The following is a 14329-nucleotide window of genomic DNA, read 5'->3' on the forward strand; positions in this document are numbered from 1 at the left end:
CCAGAACGTGTCCTTCCCCTGAGAGAGCAGGTCCTCTGTCAGGGGAATGGTTCAGGGGAGTCGCTGTCCAGAGCATCAACTCTGAAGCCAAGTGTGGTTAGACCAGGGCGGTGTAATCAATAACACTGGTGCTCCTCTTTCCTGACCTTGTATCTGTGCAAGGAGGCTCCTGGGGGGGGAGGTGTGCTTCCGCCCATCCCGCGGTCAGCTGTGCGCCAGGGCATCCGTGCCGAGGGGGGCCTCGGTCAGGGAGCACCAAAGCGGACAATGGGTGGTGTCGCGGGAGGCAAAGAGGTCTATCTGTGCCTGTCCGAACAGCACCCAAATGAGCTGGACCTGGGGTGGAGTCGCCACTCTATGCAAGGCGTATACTGACGAGATAGCGCGTCGGCTGTCTGTTTCAGTTCGCCTGGGATGTGTGTGGCCCGCAGGGACCGGATCACCTACTGACTCCATAGGTGGAGGCGTCGGGCAAGTCGTGTTAGCTGCCGTGAGCGTATACCCCCCTGGCGATGTAGGCTACGGCTGTCGTGCTGTCCAGGCGGACCAGCACGTGCTGGCCCTGCACTAGAGTCCGTAGCCTTATCAGCGCAAGCAGCACAGCCCACAACTCTAGGCAATTGATATGCCAGTGCAGACGGGGGCCCGTCTAGCGCCCCGCTACTGCGTGCCGTTGCACACTGCGCCCCACCCCTGCAGCGAGGCGTCCGTCGTCACCACGACGTGCCTCGCAACCTGGCCTAGGGGAGTACCACGCTCGGAGTAAGGTCATGGAAGACCAAGGGGTTAGGGTGCGTCGGCAGCAAGGCATCATCACCATGCGCCTGCTGCCGGTGTGCCACGCTGTCCTCGGAACTCGACTCTGTAGCCAGTGTCGAAGCGGTCTAATGTGCATCAATCCGAGGGGTATTACCCCCACGGAGAACGCCATGTGTTCCAGGAGCCTCTGAATTTGTTTCAGGGGGACCGCCGACTGCCCGAAGTGTTCCAGGCAGTTCAACACTGACTGGGCGCGTGCTGCGTACAGCTGCGCCGTCATGGTGACAGAGTTTAGTTCCATACCGAGAAAGAGGATGCTCTGCCCTGGGGAGAGTTTGCTCTTTTCTCGGTTAACCTGAAATCCCAATCGATCTAGATGCCGGACCACCAGGTCCCTCTGTGTACACAACAGATCTCGCGAGTGTGCCAAGATAAGCCAGTCGTCGAGATAATTTAGTACCCGCACACCTTTTGTCCCGAAGGGAGACAGGGAGGACTCTGTACTGATATGCCTGCCCCTCGAACGCGAACCGTAGGAATACCCGGTGTCGAGGGGGATCGAGACATGAAAGTAAGCATCCTTCAGCTCCACCTGATGGATGTCAGGATGCGCCTCTGCGTGAGCATCCTGAACGGCAGCCTGTGAAGGTGCTTTGTTCAAGGTACGCAGACCCATGGGGCGCAACCTGCTGTCTTTCTTGGGAAAGAAAGTGCTTGTCGTGACCCACTGAACATCTTGGTTTTGAGGGACGAACTCGATGCCTGTTTTGCCAGAAGGGTGGTGACCTCTACCCGAAGTACGGAAGTGTCCCTGCCTCTGACAGAGGGAGAGATGATGCCCCGAAACTTGGGAGAGTCTCTGGCGAACTGGATCGAGTAACCAAGACGGACCGCCCTCATTAGCCAGCGAGACAGTGTGGGCAGTTCTCGAGCTCCCAGGGACTGTGACAGGGTGACCAAGGGGACGGTCTACTTCATCATTCCCACGGGGAGTGGTTCGTCGGCTGGCGAAGCTAACCGTCTGTCGCAGGGGTTTCCCCGGAGGGATGGTTGGCTCCGCCTTTTTGTCTGCCTGGCGGGACAACGGCACACACTGTCGGTTTGAGAGTGGTGGCAGCTGTCGTGTGTGTTCGCCAGGGCGTGAGGTCGGGTTGCCTGGCACAGTCCAGTGGAGTGCTTGATCGGCTGCAAGTACACCCGGGGAGAACAGAAAAACTCTGCGAGTAAGTGGGCGCCAGGCCCTGAAAAGGCCCGCCGTCTCATACCGACCGATCAGAGCCATGGCTGTGAAGGTCGGGCCCGATGTTGTTCTCCCTGGGGTCTTCCCATCAGTGTCGCTTCTAGCGAGAAGGTTGCTGACGGGGTGGAGGTTTCCCCCTCGACCTCCGCTATGGGGTGCAGTCTGTTGGGGCACAGGAACCGGAGCCGATGTCAAAGGGGTCCTGGGTTGCCGGGAAGCAGATGTCACGCGAGATCTCGGAGGACTCTAGGCGGCCGAGTCGCGGCGTGAAAAAATGTGGCTAATTGCCACTGTCTGCTTCACCGCCAAAAACTGCTGAGCGCAGTCCTCGACGGTGTTACCAACAACCCACCCTGCGAGATGGGTGCATCAAGAAAGCGGACTTCGTTGGTGTCACTCTTCTGCCCAAGGTACAGCCGGGGGTGTCTCTCCTGGACCAGTACCGTGGACATCGTCCGACCCAGGGCCCGTGCCGCCGCCTTAGTCGCCCGTAGATCGCTGTCAGCGACGGCATGGAGATCCTGCATTATACCCGGGTCGGCCTAACCGTCGTGGAGCTCTCTCAACGCCTTGGCCTGGCGGACCTGGCCCGCGGCATCGCAAGCTTTCGACACCAGTGATGCCGAAGTCTTACGCGCTTTGGACTGTAGGCGTGGCCGATTCCCCCCAGGTGGCAACCGTTCCACCCGGGGGATCTCGACGTAGTCCTTGACTGCCCCACTATCGAGAGAAGTAAGGGAGCCGGAGCTGGTTTCACTGGAACGTGAAGTTTTACACAGCTCCTCATGCACCTCCGGGAAAAACATGGCACCCGGGGTGGGCGCAGTATTCACCAGGCTCCGACCTCAGAAACCACTTATCCCCGGGTTAGCATGGATGACATCACTTCTGCTTCCTCCTGAACTCGACCGCTTGGGGTGGAGCTCAGATTCGTCAGAGTCGGATGCCAGTCTCCCTCCGATGCTGCAAGCGACATCTCATCTACGTCACTCATCGTTTCCGAGTGTGTGCCTGAGGATCCGGACGGTATGTCACCGCCGGTTGGGGAACGTTCAGACGAAGCAGACGAAATGGTGGCTGGTTCCCGTAGGAAGACAGCCACCCGTGACCGCAACTTCTGAATGACAATCTGCCCGCAGTGCAGGCTCTGAAGAACAAAATGTAAATGAATGCTGCATGCAAATTTAATTCGCCAAATGTCATTGGCCTTTTCTATAGTAGTCAGAGTTGATTGGTTCTCAAGGGCAAACCACATCTGTCGTTCTCGACACAACTACGAGAGACCAACAGAAAGGGAACAGTTATTTTTCACCATCAGGTGACATTAACCTTATTCTATAATCTCTGTAAAAAATAAAGAAAGAGATATCACTGATTTACCTTTTATAACAATAATAATGCTTATAATACTTTAATAATGATTTGATCAAAATCATTACTTTCTAAAAACAATCCCTATACTTATATTATTATACGTTTTAATTTCATTAAGTTATGAATCAATCAGAATTGAAAATCTAAAAATAAATAAGAAAGACAAATTGCCAGGGTTTTTTGGGCCCCTGAATACAGAGTGACGTATGAGAGACCAATCCTGCATTACTATTGAATGTTGTGTTTCCGATTGACCACAGACGGGGCTAAAACAAAACAAACTGGTATAGCAAAGATCACAGATTTTATTATAAAGTTAAGCTAGTAAAAAAGCTAAGTACACATTTATGCAATATTCACTGTACCATACATTTACACATTAAAGACTTAAAGAACAGGTTTACAAAAATAAAGATCTTTGGTGTCACTGTTTTGTGCCTCTAAAAATCAAACTGTTCCCTTAAAGAAGCAGGTCTGAACATTAAGGCAGACAAAAATATAACCAAATAATTACAAAATACATTGTAAACCAACTGACTGAAAAAAAGAAAGCACACAACTAGTAAATTCAAAATAAGTTATGTAAAAAAGTTATGAAACCACTGCAATATAACAAGGTTAGGCAGTCTTTTTTCAAGCATTCAATAAATACATAATCAACAACAGCAAAGTGTTCGCTGTTGTAAAAGTGGATTAGTTTGAGAATGCACATGCATCAGTTCTACAAAACCTAAACGATACATTTGCATAAAGCAAACTTTGAAATGTTAATCCTTGAAAAAGTTTAAACAAAAATACAGAATAAAATAAGTATTTCTATGTTGTTTGTAACAAACTATTGGTATTGAAATGAATCACCAAAAAAATGTAATCTCTCATCCGAACAATTACAAGTTTCGTAAGTGTTTTGACATGATGTTTACATGATGTCAGAAAGACATGACACACTGTTAAGGGATATTATAAAAAAACATTCTTGCATGTTCAAGTGCAACAAATCTGCCTGTAGTTTTCATGTTACAGAAATCCAGACGAAATAGCTGCCTACTTGCCCAATCTTATTAGATCAGTAGTAAGTTTGGGCAGAAGAGGGATACCAGAAAAAATTGCTAATGTTTGACTTCCACCAAATCAGGTGCAGGAGCAACCATAGTGGCATCCCCGTCACTGCTAAGCTGTATAGTTTTAGATCTCATCCATAGTGTGAACAGACACTAATCGTGATGATTTTGATTCACAGGTTCAAGCTCTTCAGAAGCAGGATAAGACTCCTGTGATCTAGATGTTTTATAAAACCGTTTGTACACAAAGAGAGAAATACTAAACGACACCACCACCACAAATACGCAAAGCACAGTAATTGATATAAACACTAAGTTTGTTTCTTCTGATTTATTTCCTTCTCCTGCCTCTTTTGCTTCCGTTGATTCTGCAAAAGTAAACAAAAACATCATTGTAGTGTGGTAAAAGCAAATAATCAGTGACATTAAAACATTCAGAGAATCATTTACTGTATTTAGATTTTAAAGAGGTCACATTTTAAGCTTTATTTAGTGTAGCTGTCTTCAACAGAAAACAGTGACAGTTTCAGTGTGTTGCGGTCTGTAGCAAACACCCCGTGCCCTAATATTCCTTTCCAGGACTTTATTAACCAGTCCGACAGCTTTTTGTGTGTTATATACAGACATATTGTGTGCCTAAATCCATTTTCGAGTTGTGCCTTTGAAAACTAAAATCATTCCAGTGATCAGTCCAACATGGGAGTCAAACACTAGACAAGGAGTGAAGTTTATACACTACACAGCTTTTACAGACTAGTTGGTGTCTATTGCTCTTGAAAATGTGGTTCTGGATAATCTGCTTGTTTTTCTACATTTGCATTTCCTGATGAGGCAAAACTGACACCAATTTTTAAAGTGGCAATCTGTGATCATTTTGGGGTAAAAATAATTTGAAATCAATTGTTGAGTAAATCACATATCAGTGTTCAAAACGATGATCTTATCTTTCCCTGATTTACAATGGTAAGCTTATAACAATATTTGCACATTTGTCAGGTCGCCTCCTGCAGGAAATTTGAATTTGGGGGAGAACTTCTTTGCGTCATTACATCACGTCCGTAAACACAAAGGAGAAGATCATCAGACGATCATCTGGAGAATGTCATGTAAACATGTCGTGATAGTTAAGGACTGCAGCTTTAAGAAACAAATAATGATAAGTACATATTCTAGTAATCCCCAAAATCAAATCACAAATTAAAGACTTTATAAAAGCACATAACAGGACCCCTTTGAAAGAATCAGACCATTTTTACTAGGGGTGGGGGTTGAGGGACATAACTATCGTGATTCTTTTTAAAAGATTTTAGAAACAATTGTTTCATCCCAAAATCGTAGTATTTGATTATTTACCAGCACAGAGAGCAGTTACTCATTATTCCAGCAGAGGGCGTAATGTATTAGATGACGTTGTATCTGTGTCAAGCTGGCACGAGAAAGTAAAACAATGGTGGAAGAGGATTACTCCATCTTTCCATACCTTTATGTTTTAAATCCAGATCTAGAACATTTTTCCTCCCCGGGCTACCTTTTTTCTTAAGGATCGCTCCAGTGCGACTCCAGGACTGATGAATATACAGTATATTTAAACTTATATGCGCAGAAATGTTGTATTGCACAGGCAATGCATCTCAGACAAGGCAAAATACTGTACCTAGTTTTTTTTCATGTCTTCTAACTACAGACATATCTACACAAAATTATGTCCAAATGCCCATATAAGAATGTATCCTTGTGAAAGTAGTGCGTTATGTGAACGTACAGTTGGAAAACAAAAGCACATGTTACAGTATATTACTGTACATCAGTGCGCTAGCTCTTAAAGGGACAAGCAGCAGCTTAATAAAGATCTGTTTTTAATGTTCATAAAAAAATACTCACTTCTGACTGATTAACCTCTGTAAATTTAATAAGGTTTAATCTATATTTTATTCGTAAAGTGAAGAGTATGAAGTGTTATTTTACATTTGATTACTTTATCCCATTTCTGTATCTGATAACTACCGTAAGACCAACCTGAGACACCTGAGAAGCACTGATTATTATTGTATATTTGCTTTATAACATTAGAAAAGAATCTCTATTGTTGAGCCCTGTGTGTGATGTGAGGACTTGTCTAAAACTAGACATGTTAGACTATTTTATTAGAATAGGTTAAAGTGCCATCTCAAATGTTAGTCTAGAGCCGTGTTTAAATCCCAAGTGTGGAAAACAAAAATCATAATAAATAATAATATCGAATCGCAATAGTTACATAATTGCAATTCTCAATTATCGCAATATATATTGAATCGCCACACAAGTATCGGGATAGTATTGAGTCGGGAGATTAGTGTATTGTCCCAGGCCTAGTTTTTACTCACCATTAATAAGCAGCTGGACATTCACGTGTTCTCCTGAATGTACGATGTAACATTCATATACTCCAGCATCAGTGTGTTCAAGTTTGTTGAGTTGGATGGAGAAGTTTCCTCTTACAAAGTCATCAGGAAAAAAATCTGTTTTGTTCTTGAACCTTGGTTCCTGAAGCTCCACTGAACCTTTACCTTTAAGTATATCATAGACATGCATGCTGGCATTATGTCTCCAATGAACATCAATGTCTTGAAGTTTGTACTCAGTTAGATTTGAAGCACATGGCAAGAAAACAGAACTTCCAATAACCCCGGCAACTGTGACCTGAGAATACACTGAAATGAGAGAAAACATTAAATGCAAACACATTCTGGCATTTCTGCATATGCCATTCATTTATCTTTCACCATTAGTTTGTGTTTAATATTTTGTTTACAATAGGTTGTTTTAAAGCACTAACTCGTGCTATAGTTATGCCTGGCATTTACAATACTACAGTTTACAATACTCCATCAAACAGTCATAATAATGTGTAAAAATGTGTACTCAGGCCACCTACCATTAATAAGCAGCTTGACATTCACATGTTCTCCTGAATGTATAATGTAACAATCATATTCTCCGGCATCAGTGTGGATAAGCTTGTTGAGTTGTATGGAGAAGATTCCTTTCAAAAACTCATCAGGAAAAATTTCTGTTTTGTTCTTGTACTTTGGTCCCTGATGCTCCACTGAACCTTTTCCTTTAAGTATAGTAAACACGTTCATACTGGCATTGTATCGCCAAAGCACATTGATGTTTTGAAGGTTGTGCTCATGTTTATTTGAAGCACATGGCAAGAGAACAGAACCTCCAATAACCCCATCAATTGTCACCTGTGAATATACTGAAACGAGAGAAACTTTTAGTACAAACACTGGGTCTCATTCACTAATAATTGCGTAGATTTTTCGTATTTATACGCACATTTGAACCTACCACGAAAACGTTCTGCACAATTCACAAAACGTGCGTACGTACATTAATTTGTTCTTAACCTTGTTCTAATGTTAGTGAATTTGGAGTATTCTAAAAAATAAAAAAGTAAATAAAAAAGTAAATAAAAAAGTACAGACACAAGACAGGTACTTTCATCCCCTGCTTAAGTTAAGAAAAAACATTTTCTTATATCTCATAAAATGCCACAAATCCCCTCCCCCCGGACACAGCTTGGGCCCCCCAGTTTAAGAACTACTGATTTAAAGCAACACTATGTAGTTTTTCGACCCTAAAATAATGTCTCCAAAATTATTTCAGTGGTAGAACAACTCTTTACCGGACTAATTATACTACCGTTGCTATCCGAGCAGCCTCCTAAAAGCTACAACCGCACTCTGTAACTTTGGTGATCTGGTCGGTACACACAGCCCCATCCATCCACTAACTGCGGAAGAGGAGGGCTCCAGACTGTGACTAAAACGGTTGCATTTGCTACTAAACATATTCATTTGAGAGTGAAATGTCCAGAAGAAAAAAAATCCAGTTTACTGAATGCCAACAGGAGTGAAAGAGAGATAGAGAGCTCTACAGGTAAACCTCACTTTCCGACACCAAGATGTGCTTTAACAACAGACACTAGAGGCTGCAGTCTTTCCTCGTATGAGCGCCTGACTCCGATGCCTCGTAGCATAACTGGCGTGAACGGTTACAGCAACAGCTGGGCTTTTTCCCATGTGCTCAGCTCTCTGCTCTCCATTTTTGGACCTTCAGTATGAAGGTCTGGCTAGGCAAGACACTTTTAAAGGATGATTTTGTAAAGCAGGGGTTCCCAAACCTGTTCTGGGGGACCCACTGCTCTGAGCTGAACTGTAGTTGTGGTAATGGACGTATCGTTTCCAACATGCAGTATATACGGAAAGACCAATGACAAAAGACTGGGATGGCAGGCCAATCGAAGCACTGTGGTGCTTCAATCAAATTGTTTAGGGATCTTTGAGAAATTAGGTGATATTAAATGCATATTGTGAGAAAAAGCGTGTTGGTGGGACCCCAAAACAATATCAGGACACTTACAAATGCCTTGCCACCCGCTCTTTAACTGTTACGCTGGGCTGGAATTCTTGGCCGAAGAAAGTAGTTCCCCAGTACACACTTGTGGCGTCAATCTGTTGTTATCTCAACCTTTGGCATTGACCTGAATATATCTACTTCATTCACACACAATTTTAAGCGATATATTAATGCAACATTGTTACCGTAATCGTGTTATATGGCTCTATATCAGCATGGCAGTAATTGTCTCCTGTACTCGAACTGCTGCCTTGTGCCTCTAGCCTACTCACAGCCATGCTCATAAAAAGCTAAAGCATCACATTATTGACCATTTTATGTTTCCTCAAGAATTGCTGCAGTTTAATTTCAACCAATAAAAGCAGTATTAAACAAAAATGCACTTGTGTTAACAGTCTCAGCTGATGCTCACCTTTATCAGTAGTCAAGATGTTTACCAGCAGTGCGTAGATGTAGCAGCAGCTGCAGAAACAGAAAAACAGAGTCAGGGCTCTAGACTAACATTTGAGAGGGGTGGCACTAGGGGTGGCCGATCTAGAAAAAAAATTAAATCACGATTTTTTCCAGATAGATCACGATTCACGATTTTATCCCGGTTCTTCGTCAAGTTGGTTTTAAGACTATTTTGAAAATTAAAGGGGCTTCAATACAGCCAAACTAAGTCCCCATATAAAGGGAGGGGATGGCAGCCACCTGAGCTGGCTAGCGTATCCATGCTCGTGCTAGCATCGGCTTCTAGGCTGGCAGGGAAATGGCCGAGAACCGGCGCCTGCATCGCTAGCTGAGGCAGCCTCACGCTTGTGGTCAACGGAGGTGCCATGGGCCAAGAGCCAGAAGCTGGGAATGAGGAGAAAGCACCGGAGGTCCAGGTGCTGGCGAGCTAACGTTTCGTGGGCGGCCCCCAGTGTTAACTGCTGGTGGTTGAAGCTGGCATACGGCGAGAGGGACGGGTTGCTGGAAGCCCCCGACCAGTGGGTTCAGGCCGGTAGAACACAGCATTAGTGATTTTTTGTTTAAAGTTTAAATACTCTGTTGCAAATGTTGTTTCCTCCGTTATTTTACACTGCATACAACACACACAACACAATTCATCATCGTTGCTGTTTTGTACAATAGGCCGGGAAATTCTTGCTGTCTGCAGGCAAAACATACATTTAAATTGCAAGAGTGAGCGTCACTCGTGCACGATATCGGTCATTCAGCATTAGCATTAAATATTATCAAATATTTGTTGTATGCAGCTGCGAATATGTGCGGGGAGCAGGATATGAGGAAGTTAGCGCTTCCTTTATTTTTGCCAGAAAAAATGGATGAGGGTCACGCCATGAGGAGAGAAAGGTCAAGCCCTGGCAAATCCATCTGGTCGCACATCTTCACGTGATACAAATTCGCAGGTCAGAGTTTAACAAACCTGAACTTTGGAACGCAGGGAATGCAAAACTTTGCAGCAGAAGCTTGCGTTTCGAATCTATCATATTCGTATGTGTATGTAAGTAAGTCAATGGAGTAAAAAACGTCTGCACATTTACCAGCACAGTACGGCTGTGGGGACAGAACACCTGATAGATACAAGATAGACCTGATAGATTGACTTTCTGACTGCTCGTATGTCCATATATGTAAGAAATACGTCTTTAACTGGTTACAGATAAAGTTATCTGAAAGTTACAGTTACAGAGTAAGGGCTTGTGTATCTGCAAACAATGAATTAGGAAAGAGGATGGTGCATTGATTACTTGGGGCAAAACCCTGGTTTTACTACAGTAACCGACTGTTTTTTTACAAAAAACATGGTTTTTCAATTTGAAATGTAGTAAAACTATTGTAAATTTTCGTAAGAGATGCATGGTTACTCGGGGCTCCAGATGTACTTTTACATTAGCAACATGCGTTAGCATATACATAACATGTTTCTTAATAAAACTATTAACCTGAAAATTAGAGTGCAGTCCATTTCTTATAAGAAACAATTATTGTAAGCCCAGCAGGCTAACATCGATTACAAAATTAAAATTAGTAACTCAACCGAGTAGACAACGCAAAATCTAATGACCTTTTCATTAGCATGTAAGCACCATATTAGCCCTTAAATGCTTAGTTAGCTAACAATCACGCTATACATTTCACAAATTATTATTCTCACCTGATGATCATGGTGCGAAATATTATGAATCCATAAAACAATGTAATATTGTCTTAATTAAGTTTAATTTACTTTTAGGTTTATTTAATTGTGTATATGATTTCCTTACAGACGCGGGGTTAAAGCGAAACAGCTAGTTACCGCCACTGAGCATGCGCACTTCAATACCGCGTAATTTTTGTCACGCTGAAAACAGTTGATAATTATTTTATTACTATTCTAGGGTTAGGTTCAGGGTTGGGGTTGGTTTATGCGTTATCTAAAACAATTTATTGTAATTATATGGCGAGGTTTCGCACGACTGCGGTGGCTTTATCCCTTCTAGCAACAACAGGTTTCTTTCGGTTTCTACGGAAGTTCAAAAAGCACGAGCGTCACGTGATTCAAACTTGAAGACTGCTGAAATCGCATCATGTGACAGTATGTACTAAATTTGAATAAGTCCAATTAATTTAGGCCTTCATTTCAGTATGTTCTATATAGTATGAGTGAGAGTGCGTTTCGGACATTGTTCAGGATTGTTCGAGTTGACACATACTAGCCTGCCACTGACTGGCGAGACCAGCCGGTTGCATTCGGGGGAGGAGTAAGACGGCCGTCAGGTCGGACACTTCTCCTGTAGGGAGCTGAACCTAATGCAGACCAAGGGATATTCATTTCTTTATCACGGATTAAGTGAATATGATAGGAATACCTGATTATTTGCATTAAGATCAGTACAATAAACAAAATATGATATGAAAATCAAATGTTTGAGAATAATCGTAACCGAGTGTGTCAGAATAAACATAACATAAACACACATAATAATAATAAAGTGTGTCCTCATCAAGGCTTTCACAGCCGATTCTGAGCAACTGTATCGTCTGACCTTGGCGGCTGGTCTCGTTTTGCTCTTGCGGTACTTTAATGGCACATTTGATCTCAAGGCGGCCACAGCGCCAATCAAAGTTGGAAAAATTGGCTAACCATAATGCATTTTTACGTTGTCGAAGGCTCCAGATTGTTGTGGCGCCGCATGAAGTCGAACAAGCCTACAGCGTTCGCCATGTATTGTGGTCATGTGACCCGTATGCTCTTTGACCTACAGCGTATCAACAACCTATACGTCAGCGTGGATAAAAACATAATTGTTTTCACGAGAAATTCATTTATTGACACTTACAGCACATAAAAAACGGGTGTCCGCCCTAAAGTTTTCCTCTATATTTATTTGATTTACTTTTGAAATTTGACCATTGGTCATCTCCCGTGGCATCGTGGGACAGAGAAGTGTCCATTCGATTCACACTCACAAATCTCGGCGGAAGTAGTAGATCATCCGGGTATTTCTCGTGTACTGTTTTTTGCATACTGATGTTTCGGACATACCGTTCATACTCATTTTCGCCTACAGTAGAGGGTATGCATTGACGTCACTTTCCCACGTGAACATTTAGAGACAAGCCCTGGGACACGCTCCCCTGGGTGAGAAAAACACCCAGCAAAATGGGGAGAATAGGAGAAATAAAGAAACCAGGACTAAATCACGCAATTATTTGCTGAACTTAAAAGCAGCCTTTGCCACAACTATTGTAGTTTAACACACAGTTATGGCTAAAGGAAACCTATTTAACCTTAAAATATGAGAGCCAAGAGCTCAACTAAAGCTAAAAAAGATCACTATAATTGTGATTTTTGTAGGTACAAAAGTGATACTAATTCAATTCAAAGAATATTGAAAAAAGTATTTCCCTTTCTGTCGGTCTCTCGACGTTGTGTCGAGAACGACAGATGGGGTTCGCCCTTGAGAACCGATCAACTCTGACTACTATAGAAAAGGCCAATGAAATTTGGCGAATGAAATTTGCATGCCGGGCTCCGCCCCCGGGATATCCGGTATAAAAGGAAGCCGGCGTGCATCATTCATTTACCTTTTGTTCTTCAGAGCCATCGCTCATGAGTACAACTCAGGATTCAATCCTCTACAACTACACTGCTGGTGCTACGACGTGTTACAGCGGATCGTCCCTTCCTGTAGCGACCTTCCCCTGGGCGTCTCGGCGGTTCCGGAGGTGTTAGAGATTTTTTCTAAAAAGTCCTTTTTAGGACTGACTGAGCATTCTCCAGCACGGCATGTCCCTCTGTTCTTTTGGGTGCGGCACCCTCATCGAATAGGGGGATGGACACGATCGCTGCATTAGGTGTCTGGGTGTCCAGCACACTGAAGCAGCGTTCGTTGACACATCTGCCCGCACTGTGGGCAGATTGTCATTCAGTAGTTGCGGTCACGGGTGGCTGTCAGTGTTGAACTGCCTGGAACACTTCAGGGAGTCTGCGGTCCCCCTGAAACAATTCAGAGGCTCCTGGGACACATGGCGTCCTCCGCGGGGGTAATACCCCTCGGATTGATGCACATGAGACCGCTTCAACACTGGCAACAGAGTCGAGTTCCGAGGACATTGTGGCACACCGACAGGAGGTGCATGGTGATGTCGCTCTGCTGCCGACGCACCCTAACCCCTTGGTCTTCCGTGACCTTCCTCCGGGCGGGGTTCCCCTCGGGCAGATTACGAAGCACGTCGTGGTGACGACGGACGCCTCGCTGCAGGGGTGTAGGGCTGCTGGAAGGGGCCCCGTCTGCACCGGCATGTAATTGCCTAGAGTTGTGGGCTGTGCTGCTTGCGCTGAGAAGGCTCTGGCCTCTAGTGTAGGGCCAGCACGATAACCGAAGCTTACATCGCCAGGGTGGCGTACGCTCGCGGCAGCTAACACAACTTGCCCAATGCCTCCTCCTGTGGAGTTAGCAGGTGATCTGCTCCCTGCGGGCCACACACATCCCAGGGACACTGAACCAGACAGCAGACGCGCTCTCTCGTCAGTATATGCCTTGCGGAGAGTGGCGACTCCACCCCCGGTCCAGCTCATTTGGGTGCTGTTCGGACAGGCACAGATAGATCTTTGCCTCCCGCAACACCACCCATTGTCTGCTTTGGTACTTCCTGAACGAGGCCCCCCTCTGCACAGATGCCCTGGCGCACAGCTGACCACGGGACGGGCGGAAGGACACCTTCCCCCCCAGGAGCCTCCTTGCACAGACACTGTGCAAGGTCAGGGAAGAGGAGCACCAAGTGTTATTGGTTACACCGCACTGGTTTAACCGCACTTGGCTTCAGAGTTGATGCTCTGGAGAGCGACTCCCCCTGAACCATTCCCCTGACAGAGGACCTACTCTCAGGGGAAGGACACGTTCTGGCATCCCAGATCAGACCTCTGGAACACCCATGTCTGGTCTCTAGACGGGACGAGAAGATCCTGAGATGGCTACTCCCCCTATACGGCTGAGACCATCACCCAGGCTAGGGCCCC

General features: G+C 44.8%; 1 protein-coding gene across 1 annotated transcript; it reads right to left on the minus strand.

The window, feature by feature from the left end:
* Positions 1-3676: 3676 nt before the first annotated feature.
* On the minus strand, positions 3677-11311 carry LOC130429882 (uncharacterized). Its single transcript, XM_056758716.1, has 5 exons — positions 10982-11311; positions 9251-9300; positions 7349-7675; positions 6798-7124; positions 3677-4802 (listed from the first exon to the last, which is right to left on the minus strand). The coding sequence occupies exons 1-5, from the start codon at positions 10990-10992 to the stop codon at positions 4588-4590; spliced, it is 930 nt and encodes a 309-aa protein (XP_056614694.1). The 5' UTR covers positions 10993-11311; the 3' UTR covers positions 3677-4587.
* Positions 11312-14329: the final 3018 nt, after the last annotated feature.

This window comes from Triplophysa dalaica, chromosome 10 (assembly GCF_015846415.1).
Source record: "Triplophysa dalaica isolate WHDGS20190420 chromosome 10, ASM1584641v1, whole genome shotgun sequence".
In the NCBI taxonomy this organism is placed as follows: Eukaryota; Metazoa; Chordata; class Actinopteri; order Cypriniformes; family Nemacheilidae; genus Triplophysa; species Triplophysa dalaica.